The 18,397-nt window shown below is 47.2% G+C and overlaps 1 protein-coding gene and 1 long non-coding RNA gene across 2 annotated transcripts in view; one reads left to right on the top strand and one right to left on the bottom strand.

Moving 5' to 3' along the window:
• ADAM12 (ADAM metallopeptidase domain 12) overlaps positions 1-18,397 on the bottom strand; it is a 377,451-nt gene that overhangs the window by 5,687 nt on the left and 353,367 nt on the right. The window contains 1 exon segment of the mRNA XM_058298149.2: positions 1,564-1,694. Within this exon segment, the coding sequence (XP_058154132.1) occupies positions 1,564-1,694 (131 nt within the window).
• On the top strand, positions 11,896-16,807 carry LOC111767178 (uncharacterized). The gene is made up of 2 exons (XR_002799075.3): positions 11,896-11,992; positions 14,746-16,807. It is a non-coding gene; the product is annotated as an uncharacterized lncRNA (long non-coding RNA).

The raw sequence follows: 18,397 nt of genomic DNA, 5'->3' as shown, positions 1-18,397 counted from the left end.
TGCAGATGGGCATTAAACCGTTGCCCTGACCTTCTGACCGGCATTAGCTCTGCGATGGGTTTCCTAGGCAGCTCTTTCTTAGGCCAAACATTCTTCTCAAGAGCCGTACTGAAAGCGCTAAAGCGTGCCATCCTCTTCAGGGAATCGGAAGGAGCGAGCCCAGGGCCTTGCTAACACAATGCCTTTTGGTTCTTTTGAGCTCACAAAGCAAGCTTCTGCCAAGGGGCACATGAGCCAGGAGAGGGCTTTGGCCCAGGGTTGACCCTATCCACGTGCTGGGGTGGGGTTCGGCTTTATTTCCACAGTGTAAATACTACCACCGGAGCAGAGAGGGCCCAGACCGCAGAGCTGGGAACGGGGCGCAGCAGGCATCCCCGTTACACAGGCTGTGCATGCAGGTACGATAGCCACGTGGAGCCGCAGGAGCGCAGATGAGAACAAGCTGGCGCAGAAGTTAGGCGAGAAGCCCTGAGCATTTATTATTGTGCTCGGTTGACTTACGGACCCCAACAAACACTTGTTCTTAATCTTAATCTGCATCTGGTGGGTGTGACCCCATTGAAAATAGGGGCCTTTAGATGAGATTTTTACTTGGGGGGAGGAGGGGGTCTTAAGCCAGGGGACTACAAGCCTTAAAAGAGAACCCGGAAGTCTCAGCACCAAGGAACGCCATGGACCGTCAGCAGCCAGCACCAGAATGCTGCGGATTCTGGGAGAAAGCATAGCCTTGACAGTATCTTCATTTTGGACGTCTAGCCCAAGACCATGAGCCAATAAATTCCTGTGGTTTAAGCCCCCATTGTGTGCTATTTGTCATAGCAGCCTAGCAAACTCAGACAAGCACCTTTGTTTTTAATATAAGTTTATACAATTTAACTTTTAATAATGACTGGGTTTAACAGGCTTGCAAAATTTCTGCAAATTTATTAGCTCTCACACACCAGTGTGAGCCAGCTTGAGCCCACCCTTGGGTTAACTTCCCTGCGTAAGTTAGGCTCCAGGGCCACACTTTCCTTGTCCCCTGTGGGAAAGTGGAAGAACTGGCCATGGCAGAAGGAACATCCTGGAAGACGATTCTCTGAGTCAGCTCTGCAGGTCTCCTGCTGCCTGGCTCCTCATGTGCCTCCTGTTTCAGCTCTGACCTGCAACCCCCATTCATTTCCCAGGACCCTGTGACAGTGCAGACTCTACCAGGATGTGAGTCGGCTGCCCGGGGGTGGGCATCCAGCCTCCTCGCCACCACGACGCTTGGTAGCTTTGCTTGCTTGTCCTCTGGGGGACACGGTCAGGCCCACACCAACAGCCAAGCTTCCTGAAATCCCCAGTGTAGTTCTGCTTCCTTTTGGATCTGCTCTCTTAGGTCCGTTTGGGCCCTAGCACGGAGCTCCATGGAGAAGCCGTGCCTGCTTCCTTTCGGATGTGCCCTGGCACCTAACCTAGACTCCTCCCGGGTGCTGGGGGCGGTGCAGGAGGTAAGGCCCAGGACCACCAAGCCCAGGTTGTGGCAGGGCTGAGTGCAGGCTTGGTTCACCTGCCCCACAGCTCTTTGGGGAGAACACCCACCTGATGGGTGCCAGGCGGAGCGCGGGCTCTTGCTGTCCCAGGATCCTCCCAGAGGCACTGGTGAGCCGCGTCGTCTTGCTCAAAGGATCTGCTGGCAGAGGCTTCTGAGGAGGATTTGGCTTGCGAGTTCCCTACAATAAACCACAAGACCACGTGTGACGGCCGAGGTCTGAACTGCAAGGAGCCCTCGGCCTCCGGAGGCGCTCTTTCGCGCCCCCTGGAGGACGGTAAGATGCTGGGCAGCGTAGATTTTATTTCCTGTGTGAACTTCCTGAATAAAATCCTCTCATCATACAATGTATGTGGGGGCCTGTGATGGTTGGAAGCTGTATGGACCCCCGAAAAGTGTGTTCTTAAAGTTAATTGGTTCCCGCGTGTGTGGACCCATTGTCAGTAGGACCTTTTGGGAAATAGGATCTTAAGATGTGAACCCACCTCATTCAGGGGTGCATCAAAATCCTCTTACTGGAGTCCTTTATGAGAGAATGAAATTCAGACAGAGAGCAAAAGCCGTAGAACCCAGAAGAGAAGGGAGAGGCCACCAGTTGCTGCCACGGGCCTTGCCACGGGGCAGGAGTCCAGGCTCCCCGGCAGCCGGTCTCTGGGAAGAAAACCTGGCCTGATGAGGCCTTGACTCGGACTTTTCTCAGCCTCAGAACGGTATGCTTACACGTTAATAAACTCCCACTGTTAAAGCCAGCACATTTCACGGGTATCTGCTTGAGCAGCTTAGCAAACTAGAACAGGGCCTTTGTTAATTTTCTTGCCAAAATTTTCTCTAACATTTAAAATTTGTATCCATGGTACTGAATAGTCACAAACACTCAAATGCAGGCTTCAGATCCCGTGCTGCTCACGGGCCTTCACAGTAGATTCATGCTGGCGTTTCCTGCCACTGCCACCCCGCGTGGGTGAGCTTTCATGTGCCTTTACACCCCCTTTCCATTCACAGAGGCCTCACACGAGAAGTGGGAGAAAATCTTTTTCTCACATCACATTCGTTTCTTCAGTTGGGCTAGAATCATTGTAAGACACCCTGCTCGACTGCGGATGCCTCGATCCTGTGACAGCAGGATGTGATAGCCCTGAGCGGCCTCGTCCACCCTGTGTGCTGCCTCGGGATGCAGACTGCTCAGTGAGACACGAACAATCCTTTGAACAAATACCTTGTGAGAATTCAAAGAACCACAAGCTCACCTAGAAAATGTGCCCAGAACAGAAACCGAGACTCAGTGGTTCGAGGGGCAGGTGGGGCTCTCCAGGGAGGTCAGGGGGGAGACGTTCTGTGGAGGGAGACGGCCAGAGCACAAACTATTCTGTTCTGGGATTTTCCAAAGGCCAACACTTGGTGGCTTTTGCAAGTCTCTTGACCTCTCTGAGCTTCAACTTCTCCTTCTATGAGAAGGGGGAAAACATTACCTACCTCAGAGAGTTGTGGTGAGGATTAAATAGGCTCCCAGCGCATGATGTGACTAATGATTTTTATTTATCATTAGAATCCCTTCATGCCACACATTTACAAATTCTTGGTGGAAATACGAGAAAACGAACGGAAACTACACGACAGTAAAACCACCTACTACTGACTGCCATGCGGCCTCTCTCTTGGCTGCCCGCGAGAGGAGGGCTCACGGGAGCTGGACTGGGCGGTCAGGAGATGTCCACCACATCTCTCCTCTTGGGCCCAGGGTGAACGCTGGTGTCAACCTTCTGCTCTGTCCCTGGGAACCCAGAAGCCCTCAGAAAGGTGCAGAAGGCCTGCAGGAAATAGTGGTAGGACCTCAAGCTTCCAACTGAGCCTCTGATTCCGTCCCTTTTCATGAGACCCAGCATTGTCTCCCTCCAGGAACCCGCAAAATAAGTTTAAAGCAGTTGAGTTGACTTTCTCACACCACCGATCCCACTAAAATTGCATTTCTCAGCCATCGGAGTTCAGTTGAAAGAATACAACAACATCATCACCAGTTGGCACATCTCGGTAAAGCAGAGAGAGCACCCACCAAGATTGGTAAACCACAGCAGTAGGGAAAATGCACCCAGCTGAAACAGTGGGCAAGTAGGGATGAGAGGCTCAAAAGTTAGGTTTCTCCACCAGTTCTCATTTAAGGACGCATTAACAGGCTTTAGAACACAAAAGAGAACAAACTCCTGAACTATGAGCGAAGACCGCAGTGTCCCTCCGAGCGAGGCTGCTGGAGCCGGGCCACCTGCTCCCAGCCTCGCTCACTTGGTCCTGGCTCTGTGAGCACAGGCGGGGATTTGCCCTCTTTAAGCTGCTGGTTCCCCATTGCTAGAGGGGATGATGGGTGCCGCGAGGATTAAGGGAAAGTGTGCCCTTCGGGCTCCAGAGCCTGGCCCGCAGGGGCAGGGCGTGCCAACTGGGGCTGCTCCTTCCCCACCGCTCTGACTACTGGCGTGCATCTCCATCTGAAAGCGCCATCACGCTACCAGCAAACTTCGGGTAATAAACTCAGGCAATAAATCAAGCTTCCGTTCCTATGAGTCCACAGCAAAATATGAGCCTGATCTTAGTGTGCAGTGTACAAATGAACGCACGCACCCATAAAACTGAAAGGCGGTGGAGACGATGTGATTCATGACCAAGGGATCCTAGTTTTGCTGCTGAGCACGAACAGGTACCTAGCCTTGTCAATAAAGATAATGTAAGGTTTTTATTGCGATGCTGGAGAAAAGTGAGATATGTGTTCTAATACGCTACAATGTATTTGGATTTATTACGGGAAACTTAGGAGATAATTAGGTCAGCTGTTCATTCTGTTTTGTCTGGGACATTCCCAATTTATGCTTATGGTCCTGTGTATTATTAATTGCCCCTCTCTGAAATGTCCTGGTTAAGAGGGTCAATTATACTGTCACCATGGCGATAAAGAACCCAGCATTTGAGATGTTGAAGGGACATTGTGACTTCAAACCCTGAGCCCCACTTCCTCCTGCCAGGCTCCGATGTGGCTTTGATGGAAATGTGGTGCAGGTCGTGGCACGGATGCCACATTGGCAGTGGAGTTGGTCAGAGAAGATGCAACCTCACTTCTCTGGCATCAGGTGTGGAACTGTGGGACCCACAGAACATGAGGTCCCAAGCACGGGCTGCACATGCTCAGCCCTTGGAGGAAGGGGTGGAATTTCTGTGCTCCCGCCTAGGTACGGCCTGCGACAAGCCTGACCCTGGCTTTCCCACAGAAGAGCAGCCTGGTCGCCAAGAGCCATCCAAAAGGAGTTGAGACGCCGCGCCAGGCGCTCGCTTCCCACTTGGTACATGTCTCTTGAGTCTTGGGTTCATTTCAAACATGGAACTGAGGAACTTAGCCCCCATTCCTCTCCCCTCTCCACTTTTAGATACTGGAGAAACATCTAGTTTTGCTAATACATATTCAGGGTTGTCCCAGGTCTCCACTTCCTGCTCAAATTCTAGAACAGCTACATATTTCAAATTTTTTAGAAGTTTGAAAATAATTTTAAAATCCAAACATAGCCCTCTGCCTTGACCCCCATTGTAAAACATCCTTATCAACTTCCGCATGATAAGCAAGAGTAAACAGTCCTCCTCTCCAGGGGGATCTTGGCAGGAAGACTGGATGTCACCAGAGGAAAATGCCAGAGATGCCACCGAAATCCACAGGAAACTCAGGGGGGCTGATGTGCATCAATGTCCTTTCCGAGAAATCCTCTGGGCCGGTGAAGAATATACACTTGGAAACAGCACCAAGGACAACCGGTTCCAAGGGAAATACCTCGATTTCTTTTCATTCTTGATTCAGAAGTAGTAGGGTCGAGACCAATCTTGTCTCTTAAGAGAAAACTTTTACTCCTAGTTGTAAAATGTCCCTGACCCCCTTTTCCTGAAATTGCCTGAAAATAAAAATGCAAAACTCCATCTTTGAGGTGAACAGGGAAAACTTATAATGCCAAACTAATATAAGCACAGGGGTACAAAGTGTGCTCAGGGCCAGGCTGGAGACAAACCGGGAGAAAGGATGCTCACCAGGCCAGCCTGGCAGAGGCAATGGGAAAATCTGAGCACACCTTGGTCAGGACAGGAGCCTGGGGTGAGCAGACAACTCGGCAGGTCAAGGCTGGAGGAGGAGGACAGCCTGGCCACCTGTGCAGGCAAGCATGGGAGAGGGTGCCCGGGCGTGGCCAGCACCGACCAGCAGGGAGCTGAGCTGCCCGTGTCCCTCAAAGCCCTCTGGTGGGGCTGGCCCCAAGCACCGGCCTGTCCCCCCACTGTCCCAAAACTGGTTTGCCAAGAAGAAACCCCTTCTTTTAGAGAAGAGTTTAGGGAAGCAGATTTGGCCCAGTGGTTAGGGCGTCCGCCTACCACATGGGAGGTCCAAGGTTCAAACCCCGGGCCTCCTGACCCATGGGATGAGCTGGCCCACATGCAGTGCTGATGTGCGCAAGGAGTGCTGTGTCATGCAGGGATGTGGCCTGTGTAGGGGAGCCCCATGCGCAAGGAGTGCGCCCCGTAAGGAGAGCCGCCCAGCACGAAAGAAAGTGCAGCCTGCCCAGGAATGGCACCGCACACACGGAGAGATGACACAACAAGATGATGCAACAAAATGAGACATAGATTCCAGGGGTCACTGACACAAGCGGACACAGAAGAACACACAGCGAATGAACCCAGAGAGCAGGCAACTGGGGTGGGGGGCAGGGGAGAGGAATTAAATAAAAAATAAATAAAATCTTAAAAAAAAAAAAAGAGCTTAGACACACTAAACCAAAATGCTGTAAGAGAAAAGGAAGGGAACATGATGAAGAGGTAAACGAAGAAACCACTCCAGGGTACTGAAAAGAAGCTGGCAAAGCTCAACAGAAAAGGGGAAGGAAAAAATAAAGCTGTGAAAAATAAGACCAAAATAGCACGGACAACACAGGGCCATGGGGCTCCCACTCGAGGGAAATGAGACTAAAAGGAAGGAGAAGTTCAGAAGGGCTGGGGGGCAACTGGTAGAGACAGCAAAGGGGTGCTCTGCCGCTGCCTGCTGCCCAGGTGGCTGCCCTGGGCGCAGCGCCTGCTCGCGACGGGGATGAGTGGGCCCTGGGCGGGCGGCGTGAGGCTCGGCAGGGGCTTCCGGCCAGGGTGCTGCCCGGGAGTCCGGGGACAAGGCCGGGGAGCAGCCGCAGTCCTTATTGGAGGGTGGTGGCGGCTGAGCTGGACCCCAGCCCGGGGGAGCTCCAGGCCTCGGAGGGCGGCGGGCACGGGGACTGGGCCACGGTGGCGGGGGCACATCTGGGAGCTGCAGGGCGGCCGGTTTATCCCGGGCTTGAGGTGTGAGGTGGCTCCTCCAGGCCGCATCAGCACTTCAGATTGAGGGGCCTGACCCACAGGACCCACGGGGGCGAAGGTGCAGGCCGGGTGGCTTGGCCAGGTTTGCGGCACCTGGGCCCTCGCTCGGGCACCCGACCCAACCCCTTGGGCCTCCCGCCTGCGCCTGGTGGCTGGTGGTACCAGGATGCTGGGGTCCTGGGCCAGCTCATGGGCCAGCTCAGCAGCTTAAAGGAAGCGGGCTCGGGGTCCAGTTCCTAGATTTGGAGCCTGCCTTCACCTGTTGGAGATGTTACATAAATCTTTACATTTTCTTGTAAAAAAAAAAATGACAGCAAAGTTCGTACAATGTTTACACGAATGATGTCAGTCAGGGGATCTGAGCAAACGAACAGAAAAAAATAGCCAGATATATTTTTAAAACATTCCTGAACTACAAGAAGTCTCAAATCTCTAGATTGCAAAGACACACTGTTTGCCTTGGGGGTTGGGGGATGAATCCGACTCATCAATATTAAGACATGTCCGGTTAAAGCTTCTGGACTTTAAGAATAAAAAAATCATAAGAGCATCCAGACCAAAACACGGCACCCACATAGCCAGCTTCGGATCTCTCCAGAGGAGACAGAGGAACCAAGACTATCAAAGTCTCAGGGAAAGAAAGCGTGATCCATTCATTTTCCCCAACAGCCTCTCAAGAATTAAAGCAACAGCCAAACATTCTGACAAGCAAAAATTCAGGGAAATATACTTCTCAGATGCCTTCTTGAAGGAATTATAACAGAATGGACTTCGGCCAGCAGGAGAAGAATGAATATGTAGCAAAAAGACTGTCAGTGAGCTTGAATCCATTAGAAGTAGAACTATAACTGAAAAAAGTGTGGGGATTCTGGTTTACAGAGCAAAATGTAAATTTTATAAGCCACAGTGACTTAAATGTTACAGAACTAACCCAAGTTGGGAGGTGGATTTTCTATTTCTGGTAATGTGGCAGGCCAGGCTCTATTCACCACCTCTCTCTAAAACCACTAAAATTATTGTGTAAAATGTATTTTAAAAGTTTCTTTGGGGAAGGGGTAGTGGGAAATAACTTTAATAGGTACGGGGGTTTCCTTTCAGGGTGATGAAAATATTTTGGAGCTAGACAGAGATAGTGGATGCACAATATTGCGAATATACTAAATGCCGCTGAATTGGACACTTTAAAACAATTTAATTTTGTGTGTGTGAATTTTACCTTAAAAAAAAATCACAATAATACCCATACAGAAAAATGTTTTTCTTAGAGTGAGGGCGACAGGACCCAAAGGTCAGGGCCAGCTCAAAGGAGTCTGATAGGGGGTCATTCTCTTCTGGGCCCTTCCCATGTAAAGCTGGGCCTTGCAAAGGACAGTACTGTCAGGGTAAGGACGTTCTAGAAGTGAACGCATCCCACTTCTTATTCCTAGGGTACTGCAGGGAGAGTTCCCCTGGTGCTGAGTGGACCAAGGTGGGAAAATAAACCTGTAACCATAAATTGCCCTTGTGAGGACTTGGAGCTCACATCATATCACCTGGGTGGTTCGCAACTCCTAAGCCATGTATAGTGGCCTCAGACTGGCACTGCCTGAGGGCACCTGCGAGAAGCAAAAACAAACCCTCTTTGGAGCAACAGACCTCAAAGAATTCCCACAGATGATTTCCAAGAAAAGTGAGCAGCACACAAAATCGCCAGGAACCATAAGTGAGAAGCAATAGAAACTGCAGAGAGACATACATACCCAGACACTTAAGATTTTGGGATTATTGAGTCTTTTTACCAAATTAAAAAAAAATAAATGCCAAGATAGCATATTTGAATAAGAACTAAAGAAAACTTCTAGAAACAAAAATAAAACACAGTTGGGTGTAAGAGCAAATAATGTGATGTTAAGTCTAGTTTGATACCTTTATGTAGACTGAAAATGCAAAATACTGTATATTGTTTCTGGATACATATTTATATATAAATATTAGAAAGCTTCTATAAAAAATAAACACCAAACTTATGACAGTGATGGAAAATCTATGAATATTAAAAAATTTAAATAGATATATGAATAGAAAAACATAGCAATAACAATGGTTATTTCTGGGTTGTATAAATGTAAGTGAATTTTATATTCTTTTTCCTTTTCTGTATTTTGAATATTTTGAAAATTAAAAATCTTTTGGTCAAAGAAGAAAATAAAGGAGAAAATGTATACTGTTTAAAAAATATAAATACTGGGAACACTATAAATTAGAGCCAAGGAGCAAAGGTAAAAGTGTTTAGAGAGAAATTCCTAAACTTAAACTCTTACATTAATAAACAATAAAATGAGTAAAAAATGAAGTAAGGCTCTAGTATAAGAAATTAGAAAAACAAATAATGCCTAAGGAATAAAGACAGCAGGAAACAGTAAAAATAAAAGCACAGTATAATACATTAGAAAAACAGAAAAATTAGTAACAGCTAAAATATCAAACACTTACTACGGACAGGTACTTTCCCCATCATGCTAGGTATTTTCTTTCATTTAGTTATCACAAAGTCCAATGAAGCAGGTACTATTACTGTCTCTAGTTTACAGAGGGGCGGTTAGCATTTTCAAGGTCTAATGGCAGTAAATGGAAGCTCATATGTAAAACCTTGAGCTGATTCTTTGGGGGTGGGGTGGACAAATCTAATCAGACAAATCCACAGACTACTAAAGATGTACACAAATATAACAGTAGATGGTGTTGGAGATTACTAGGTGGTCACCTAGAAAAAAATAAAGTTAGATTCCTACTTCATTTTATATGCTAAAAGACCAGATGGAAAAAATATTTAAACATAAAAAGTGACCATGAAAATAAAAAATAGGGAAGCAGGTCCATAATCTTTGGGAAGCAGGTCTTTCTAAACATGACAATTAAGAAATGGCAAAGAAGAAGAAAACACGGCTCATGAAAAAGGGAAAACAAATGGATCCCAAACTTGTGAACAGATGCTTCACATCATTTATAAGGAGAGAAATGCTGATTAACGTTACAATGAGATAGCATTTTTTTAACCTATCAGATTGCCAAAGATAAAAAATACCTCTGAACACTCTGTTGGCTGGGGTGGGGTGGGGGGTAGAACTCCTTTAGAGGGCAGTTCTGCTCTATCTATCACGTTTGTAAATACATTTGTCTTTGAACCAGTGGTTGTGCTTCCAGGAATTGATCAATGCACAGACAAGAGGTTCCTGTGAAGTAGCAAATGGTTGGAAATGATCCACAAGGCCATCAGCAGGGGAGAGATTAAGAAAATTATGGCTCTAAAAGGAAATGCTCTGCAGTCAGTGAGTGGAATAAAGTAGGTCTGCATGTGGAGTAAGCAGGGAAGGAAAAAAGCACCCAGTATGCTGCCCTCTGCATTCAACACAAGGATGGAGAACGAAACCAGAGTGACAGCAAAGGGATGGGCAGGTAAGGTTTCAACTGTACTCTTCTCTGCAATTTTGTTGGTAAATTTCCCTAATTTTCAAATTTCCAAAACTTCCATCTCTCCTTCTCTGCAGAGAAGGAGAGATGGAATTGAGACTTCACTGTACTCCAAACGGCATTTTACAAAGGCTGGTAACAATTGTTTCTGGAAGGTGGCCTGGTGATGGGAAGGAGACAGATTGTCTTCTGAATATCCTTGGCAGGGTTGGGATTGGTAATCATATGCATTCATTACCTATTAAAAATTTAAAGCATAAAATTGGGCATCCATTTTTCATGTACAATTTGCTCTGCTAAATAAAAATAACATTTTTATTTATAAAAATCAGAAGTTGCCTGGAGCAGGCCCCCTTTCTGAGAGACATGGCAGGGATTTTTTTTAAAGATAAAAACTGACCAAGGATGGGACTTTCTAAGAGAGTGGAACAGCCCCCCAAAGTTGCCATTTTTGCAACAGTTACTGATTAACTGGTCTCAGACTGGTAGGTATAGCCTATTAAAAATGGACAAGTTTGCCATACTAATCAATGTATACCTGCTCCCCTCTTTGTAAGGACTCCCTCTCCCACCATGTAAAATGGACATTAACTGTCAACCAATCAAAACCTTTCATTACTTGCTTCTGCATTTGTCTTATATGATAAGCTCCCCTTTCTACTCTCCTCAGCAGAGTTCCCTTCTACTTTCTGAATGGGATACTGCCTGATTCGTGAATCATTCAGAGCTGTAGGATCCTAATTTTCATTGTTAAAAAGTTTTTCTTTTATCAGCTTGTTTATCGTAGCAGAGACAAATAGAAAACAAGCCCTAATGTTTCACTGAAATGACTTTCTCTGAAATCTGGTGTATTCCTAAGTTAGAACTCTCCAGTGAGATATGGTTGCTTCCACATGAAATAGTTAGAAAGACATTCAATGGGTTTCTCACAGAAATAATTGGTGTATGATATGAAACAAAGAAAGTTCAGTTAGAGTTTCCAGAAGTACTGGACAGGTGGCAGGGAGAGGTTAGCAGGAGTCCAAGATCCTGACAGCTACATTTTAGATTTCCAGGAGGCAGTGGCTCAAGTTTTTATGAATCCATGACTCATTGGATATGTGATGGCCCCACAAGGAATAATATATTCTGTCACAAGACTGATTATTTTCCCCAGTCCCGGACAACCATTTTGAATTCCCTTCAATTCAGCAGAGTTCCTATCTGTCTCCTGTGCTCACAGACCTGGCCCTGCAGTGATGGGAGATGGAGATCGAGCCTGCCTCCACCCTCTGGTGGCTGCTCTGGATGGGGCAGAGCAGGTAGGCGGGTGATCCAGGTAAGGCGGCAGGTGTGCAGGGAGATGCGTGGGGGGATTGCAGAGAGGCTCGGGCAGGAAATGCTCTTTGAGAATGTCCAGACAGCACGGTGACATCTGGAAAGCGAGGGGGTGTGGAAAGACACTTGCCAACACCTTTTCTCGCTTACGAGCTTTTGGGTTGCCAGCAGTGATGAAGGTGCTTGCAAAGATCAGTTTTCTTCAGTTTCATCTCAGAACATAGGAACTAGTGGATTTCCTTTTCTCCTCACAGATGAGAATTGCTGATGAGAAAAGGCCTAAGTCCTCCCATTTCCAGACTCTGCTGAGGACTGGTTTAAATATCAGACGGCCTCTTCAAACACCAACAGGTCAGAAGGGCATAAACCCTCATTCATTCCTGAAGAAGAGCTGAAAGCTTGGGCACAACTTCACAGCAAACCTGCCGGCATGTGGTTGTCCGCCAACCATGCTTGAAGTTTGCTGGTTTTGCTCACGTATACATTGGGACAAAGCATTTCTGAAGGAGGGGCCGCTGTGTCTCAATAACATCCATCGCTACCTTTTTGGGGGGGATGGTGGGGAGTGATTGGGACCCTCTTTAAATAGACCCCCGTGGCTACTTAGGCAAAGTGTGATGCCCTTGCAGCTCTGTGGAGTCAGAAGCCCACTCACCAGACTTTGAAAGGGTCTTGCTTTTCAAAAGGTCACACGTTGCTTATTACACAGAGGCAGGGAGATGGTGCTGCACAGGTAAGTGCCATGCCCCGCAGAAAACGCTGTGCTGAAAATCTCCACCTCTACAGAAAAGGCAAAGAACTTGTTCTCAGTTAAAAGGCTGCAGATACACAAAGCGCAACTCCAGCTCCTGTTGTGTTTATGGACAATGGCTTATTCCACCAAAGACCAAGGAAGACATGATGACTGGAGAGGGACGGTGTTACATCAAAAGGAGAGAGACACGGGGCTCTTCAGGACTTAACTGAAGTAGTTAAAAGATAGGAGTAAATAAGGGGGTTCCTTCCCTATTCTTCACATTGTATCCCTCTGGCAAAAGTGGGAAATTCAAGATTTCCAAGGCAGTCAGAGGTCTAAAAGGACGCTAGCCATGGTGATTTGCACAGCAGTTCCTTCATTCTGTCCATCCCTCTGTCCATCTATGGATCTGTACCTCCGTGCTTAGACTACAGGGTCTGGGCGTGAGCCTCTTGTGCCTTGTTTTCCTTCTCTGTAAAATGGGGCTAACGATAGTACCTGTCCTGTAGGCTCCGAGAGGGTTAGAAATGCCGGCAGTGCTTAGCCTGGTAAAGTAGGTGCAGGACTGGCAGCCATGTAATGTGGTCAAGAAATAGTAACCATTTTCAAACAATTCCAAACACAACTAGAAGCTCCTTATACCAACCATAATAATGACACTACTACTACTACCACACCTGGACACACACGCATTTGGTTGTAAGCATCAAAAGAGAAATGAATCCTCCAGTGCCATTTTGCTGAATTGCAATGCAGACAAGGACTGTCAGGAATATGGCTGGAAAATATTCTCATGGGACGATCTGTGTTTTTGGGAAAGGATTTTGATTCAGCAAAAATCAGTCTTCTAAGAAACGGATCTAGTTGTCCTTTTTTCTGTTTCCTATTATTCGACTGAAGAAGCTAATCTGACTGTAAAAACAATCTTAGCGAGTTAGTTCAGTAGTATAATTACTCCATAAGACTGAGTGGAGGAAAACCACTTCCACCCCGTTCCAGAAGTCGTCAGTGGATTTTACAAATGATGTCATTAAAAAACGAACTTAAACAACCAAACAAGACCACATGTCAGCATTTGTAGTTTGAATGCCATTTTATGGGGCAAAGCTTTATAAAAGAGCACGTGTTATGCAAGCAACACTTTTATGAAGTTTTTGCTCTTTAGAAGAATGTCCCATCAGTGAACTAAAGGTGCCACGTACGGTCTCTTTAGGATCATGGCACATTTTTGCTTGACAGCGGAAAACTGCATTTCGATCCGCTACTTCTTAGCATGGCCTTCTCCAGACACAATTTTTCATGAGCTGAGAAATCTATTTTGTAGACGTGACATCAAACGTGCTTTTGTTTAAACTTTAAGTGAACCCATTAAGCCAATGCATGAGAATACATTGCATAAAATGTTTCTGTTAGGTAGAACCTAGAAATCCCCTGAAGAGTTTGTCCCTGTTCCTTCCCTCTTCTCCTCCAGGGACAGCGTTAAGGATGCTAGGATTTGGTAGTTACAGGTATCACTGAAGTGGCCCCAAATTGTGCAGTTTTTTAAGTTCAAGGTTCCTAACTTGAGGCCCTGTCCTGAGTGACAGCAGCTCACTCTGTGCCTGAAGGTTTCCGAGGATTGTGGTGGCGCTCCCAGCCCCTTCCTGCTCTGGACCCCTCCCCAGGCTGCTCTCTTGTCCTCTCAGCGTCTCAGAGCCCACCGGGCAGGGTGCTGCCCTCTTCCCTGCACATTTGCCCAGGTGTTGTGCCAGGGATTCCTGTCATTCTCCAACCGGCTCAGGACTGACCGCCAGCTGCAGTGGCTGCCAGAGCGCCCGGAGGTGGGAGGGAACCGGCACGTGCAAGGCCTCCCTAGGCCCTCTGGCCAGCTTGCTGGGGCCCTGGCTCACCCCATGTTTCAGGGGCTACCTCCCCTCTCAGCCCTGAGAGCAGTCCCTGGCCCCCTTCCCTCCCAGCAGTCAAGTCAGCTGACTTTAAAATGACGTCTGACGTCCAGGACGGGATCCTTTCCCCCCTTAGGCTGCGCTTTTGAACTCTCTTCTCAGCTTGCCTCCCTGTCACAGGGTGCACCTGCCACCTGAAGTGGCTCCTTCCCGAGAAGGGCCCTCAGAATTCTGCTCGACGCATGCTCGGTTTGCACTTGCATTTTCATGCTTAGCATGTACGCCTCTTTTTTTAGTTTTGTAATGATCAGATGGTAAAATTGACTTTTTGGGGAGTACAAAGTTGATATTTATGCAGAGAAAACAGTACAACATATATTTTGAAAAGATCAACCATCCACAAAAAGTCTCTCAAAGCTCTCTCCATTCACCTCCAGCCACTCCTGTAACTTCCCCTTTCCTCTTTCCTCTTTTTTCCCTTTCAGAGTCTGTGAAGTGATGAACCCCTTATGCATCAGCAGAGGGTTCAGAGGAAACTCCTAGGGCCCTAAAGCGCTGGTTACATGCAAAGGTACGCTGCTTCGTCTCATCTCCTCATCTAAGTGCAGGCTCCTCGTGGACTGAAAGACGAGTGCACTAGTCAGCGGAGGGGCAGAGCCAGTGTCCAGCAGAGGGCAGATGTTCCAGCAGTGCCCGATCACGGTGGTCACACCCCCTTTCACTTCATTTCTGTCACTCATTTTACCACCCTTTCCTCAAGCCCACACTTTGCTTTCATGCTCCGATTTTGGTTTGGGAGAGCTTGGCAGTTGTCAGCTCCACAGCTGGATGAATATGCTGAATTACTTTTCTCCAAAATAGCTGACAGAATGAAAAAGAAATTAAAGGTTGTTTCCTTGACCAAGGCTGAGGAGGCAGGATGAGAGGCTTGAATTCCAAGGGGCATTTCACCATGAAGGAAACGGTACACTGGAAAGGTACATTTATGGACAACCAAAAAACAAGTAAGTTGATTCAACTGTGCTTGATTTTTAAAAATCAAACAGAATATTTTATAGAAGAGCAACTGCTTCCCATGTACGAGGTCCTGGGTTCAGTCCCTGGTACCTCCTTAAAAAAATTCATATATATTGTCTGCACTCTGGAGAGGCCACCACCTGGAAATGTCAATGAGATCAGACCAAAAGAGACCCCACGCAAAGCCTGCTCTCTCTAGTCAGCGGGAGACGGGTGGCCCAGCAAGACAAACATTCTGACCACACCTGCCCTCACTCCAGGTGAACGCCAGCAAGCAGCCCGGCCCCCCCCCTCATCCCTGGCTGCTACAAGGCCATGCCCTTCCCTGGAACAGAGGCGGGGGCAGGAGCCTGCCCTTCCGCAGAGTTCACATCATCAAGGAGCTGGGAGGGAGGGGCCCGGTGTTTTCCAGGTGCTGAGAGAAGAGAACCGTCAACCCAGAGCACCACATTCACATCCACTGAAGGTATCCTTCAGGGAAGAAAGTAAAATAAAGACATTCTTGGATAAAGGAAAACTAAGAGCCTTTGTCACCAGCAGACCTGTTCTGAAAGAACTGCTAAAGGAGGTTTTTCTGACAGAAAGCAAAGGATAACGGAAACTTGGAACATCGGGAGTAAAGCAAGAATGAACAGAGAGGGAAAATACATGAGTAAATAAAACAGACTGTTCTACTTGCCTTATGTTTAAAAACTATGTTGGAGGGTTGAAAGCAGACGCAGTATCTGCGGTGGTTCTCAATGTACACGAAGGTAATATTTAAGACACCTGTGTTATTTGGGGAGGATAAAGGGATCTAAAAGGCAGGGAACTGATACAATACTGATATCAGTAGACTGTGATAGGTTACATGCTTACATTATAATTCTTAGAGCAGCAGTTTTCAATGAGGGGTGATTTGCCCCCAGGGGATGCGGTCACCCCTCGGGCTGAAGTGTGGTTTGCTGGCCTGGCGGGGGAGCGGCCGAGGCAGGCCAAGCCGCTGCCCCCATAATAGGGTGGCTGGTCGGACTCACCGCCACCCCTGAAGGGAGCTCGGCATGCGCGCAGAGTGCCCTCGGGTCTCCCCTTCTCGGCAGCCATGCTTCCGCGGCCGCCCCTCCTCCCGGATGGCGCCACACGATGCCTTGTGGGGCGGCACCCTTCTTCTTCTTTCTCCCTGCGCAGGCGCAGGGCGGAAAAATCCAGTCTGCCCTTTTCCCTCCCCCCAACAGCAGCAACAGCCAGGCGTGGGCGGAAAAATCCAGTCTGCCCTCTTCCCTTCCCCCGACAGCAGCAACAGCCAGGCGTGGGCGGGAAACTCCAGTCTGCCCTTACCCCAGCAACAGCAGCCACCAATCACTAAGCCCTGCCACTTCCCCCAGCAACAGCAACAGCCAATCCCTAATCACCACCCCTCCCCCGTCCAGTACCGCCCACTGACCTTTCTCCGGCAACCAATCAGAACAGGGCGTGGCTTCGACCAATCAGCCTTCCCCAGCCCCTATAAAACTGTTGCCTCTCCCTCAATAAAGTGGACTTGCGTGTTTACCTTGTCTCCGCGGTAGTTCTTCTGCCGTGCGCCCTCCAGTCCTGAGAGCCCCTGACAAGGGCCTGGCCTCCCTTGTCCCAGTTCGTCGCCTGCTTCTCCGGGCGACCCCTTCATCGCCGGCTTTGCCGGGCGACCCCCGTCAGCCGAACCGCGCAACCCCTGTGAGACCGACCCCTCGTCTGCTGCCGGACCGACCCCTCGTCCCAAGCGGGACCGACCCCTCGTCCTGAGCTGGACCGACCCCTCGTCCGCAGCCAGACCCCACCTCTACCGACTGAGCAAGCCGTCGCAAGGGGACATTTGGAAATTTCTGAGGACATAGTTACAATCAGGCATGGGGTTGCTACTGCCGTCTACTAGGTAGAGGCCAGGGATGCAGCTAAGTGTTTCACAATGCACAGGACAGCCCCATTCAAGAAAGAATTAGCCAGCTTAAAATGTCAATACTGCTGAGGTTGAGAAACCCTGCCCCAGAGCAACTAACTATACAGAAAACTTTACAAAGAGATGTATTCAAAAACAGTATAAATAAATCAAAATGGAATACTGAAAATGTCTAGCCTAGCAAAAGGGAACATGGTGAAATGAAAATCAGCGTGAGAAAACAGAAAACAAAATGGTAGACAAATCCTAACATGTCAATAATTACATCAAATGTACATGGTCTAAACACACCTATTAAAAGACAGAGACAAGTGGAATGGATAAAATAGACAACCTAATTATATGTTGTCCAAAAGAAATTCATTTCAAATATAATGATGTAGGTTAAAAGTAAAAGGATGGAACAAAACATACCATGCAAACACTAATCAAAAGAAAGCTGCAGTGGCTATATTAATATTATAAAGTAGACTTTCAAACAAAGACAATTACCAGTGATAAAGAAGGATATCACATAATGTTAAAATGGCCAGAAGACAAAACAATCCTAAATGTATAAGCACTATAAAATAGATGAAGCAAACACTGACAGACCAAAAGGAGACACAATTACAGTTGGAAACTTCAACATCCTGTCTTGGTAATTGATAGACCCACTAGACATTAAAAAACAAATGAGATATTTTGTTTTATTTATCAAATTATAAAGTTTTAAAAAGTTAATGAGCTAACAAAGTCATGGTGACACTTTATCTTGATGTGGGAGCATAAATGTTTATAACAGCCCTGAAAAAATATTTATATATTAGGAAGTTTAAAACATTTATGCCATTTTTTAATCCAATATTTTCATTTTTAGACATCTCTCCTTAGAGAATAATTAGTGAGGCCCAAAATTTGTCTGTCTAGACATTCATAACAGAGTTGTTTATAATAGCAAAAATTAGAGTCATCCAAACATGCCCACTAATTGGCAAATAGTGAAAAATTATTCTGTCTTCACGTGTAGTACTATTAAAATAACATTTTAAAGAATTTTTAATGTCATGGTAAATGGGAATGATTTTAAGACAAAACGCAGTACATGAAAGAGTATACAATGAGATCAATCTAAAGGTGTTAAATATGCCTATACGTTAGAAGAAAACATGAGTGATAGCAGGGGAAAATGACAGAGATTTATTGCCTTGTGCTTTTCATTTGCT

Source organism: Dasypus novemcinctus, chromosome 6, assembly GCF_030445035.2.
Source record: "Dasypus novemcinctus isolate mDasNov1 chromosome 6, mDasNov1.1.hap2, whole genome shotgun sequence".
NCBI classification, from domain to species: Eukaryota; Metazoa; Chordata; class Mammalia; order Cingulata; family Dasypodidae; genus Dasypus; species Dasypus novemcinctus.
The sequence above is the reverse complement of the archived record's forward strand: the minus strand, read 5'-3'. Positions and strand labels throughout refer to the sequence as shown.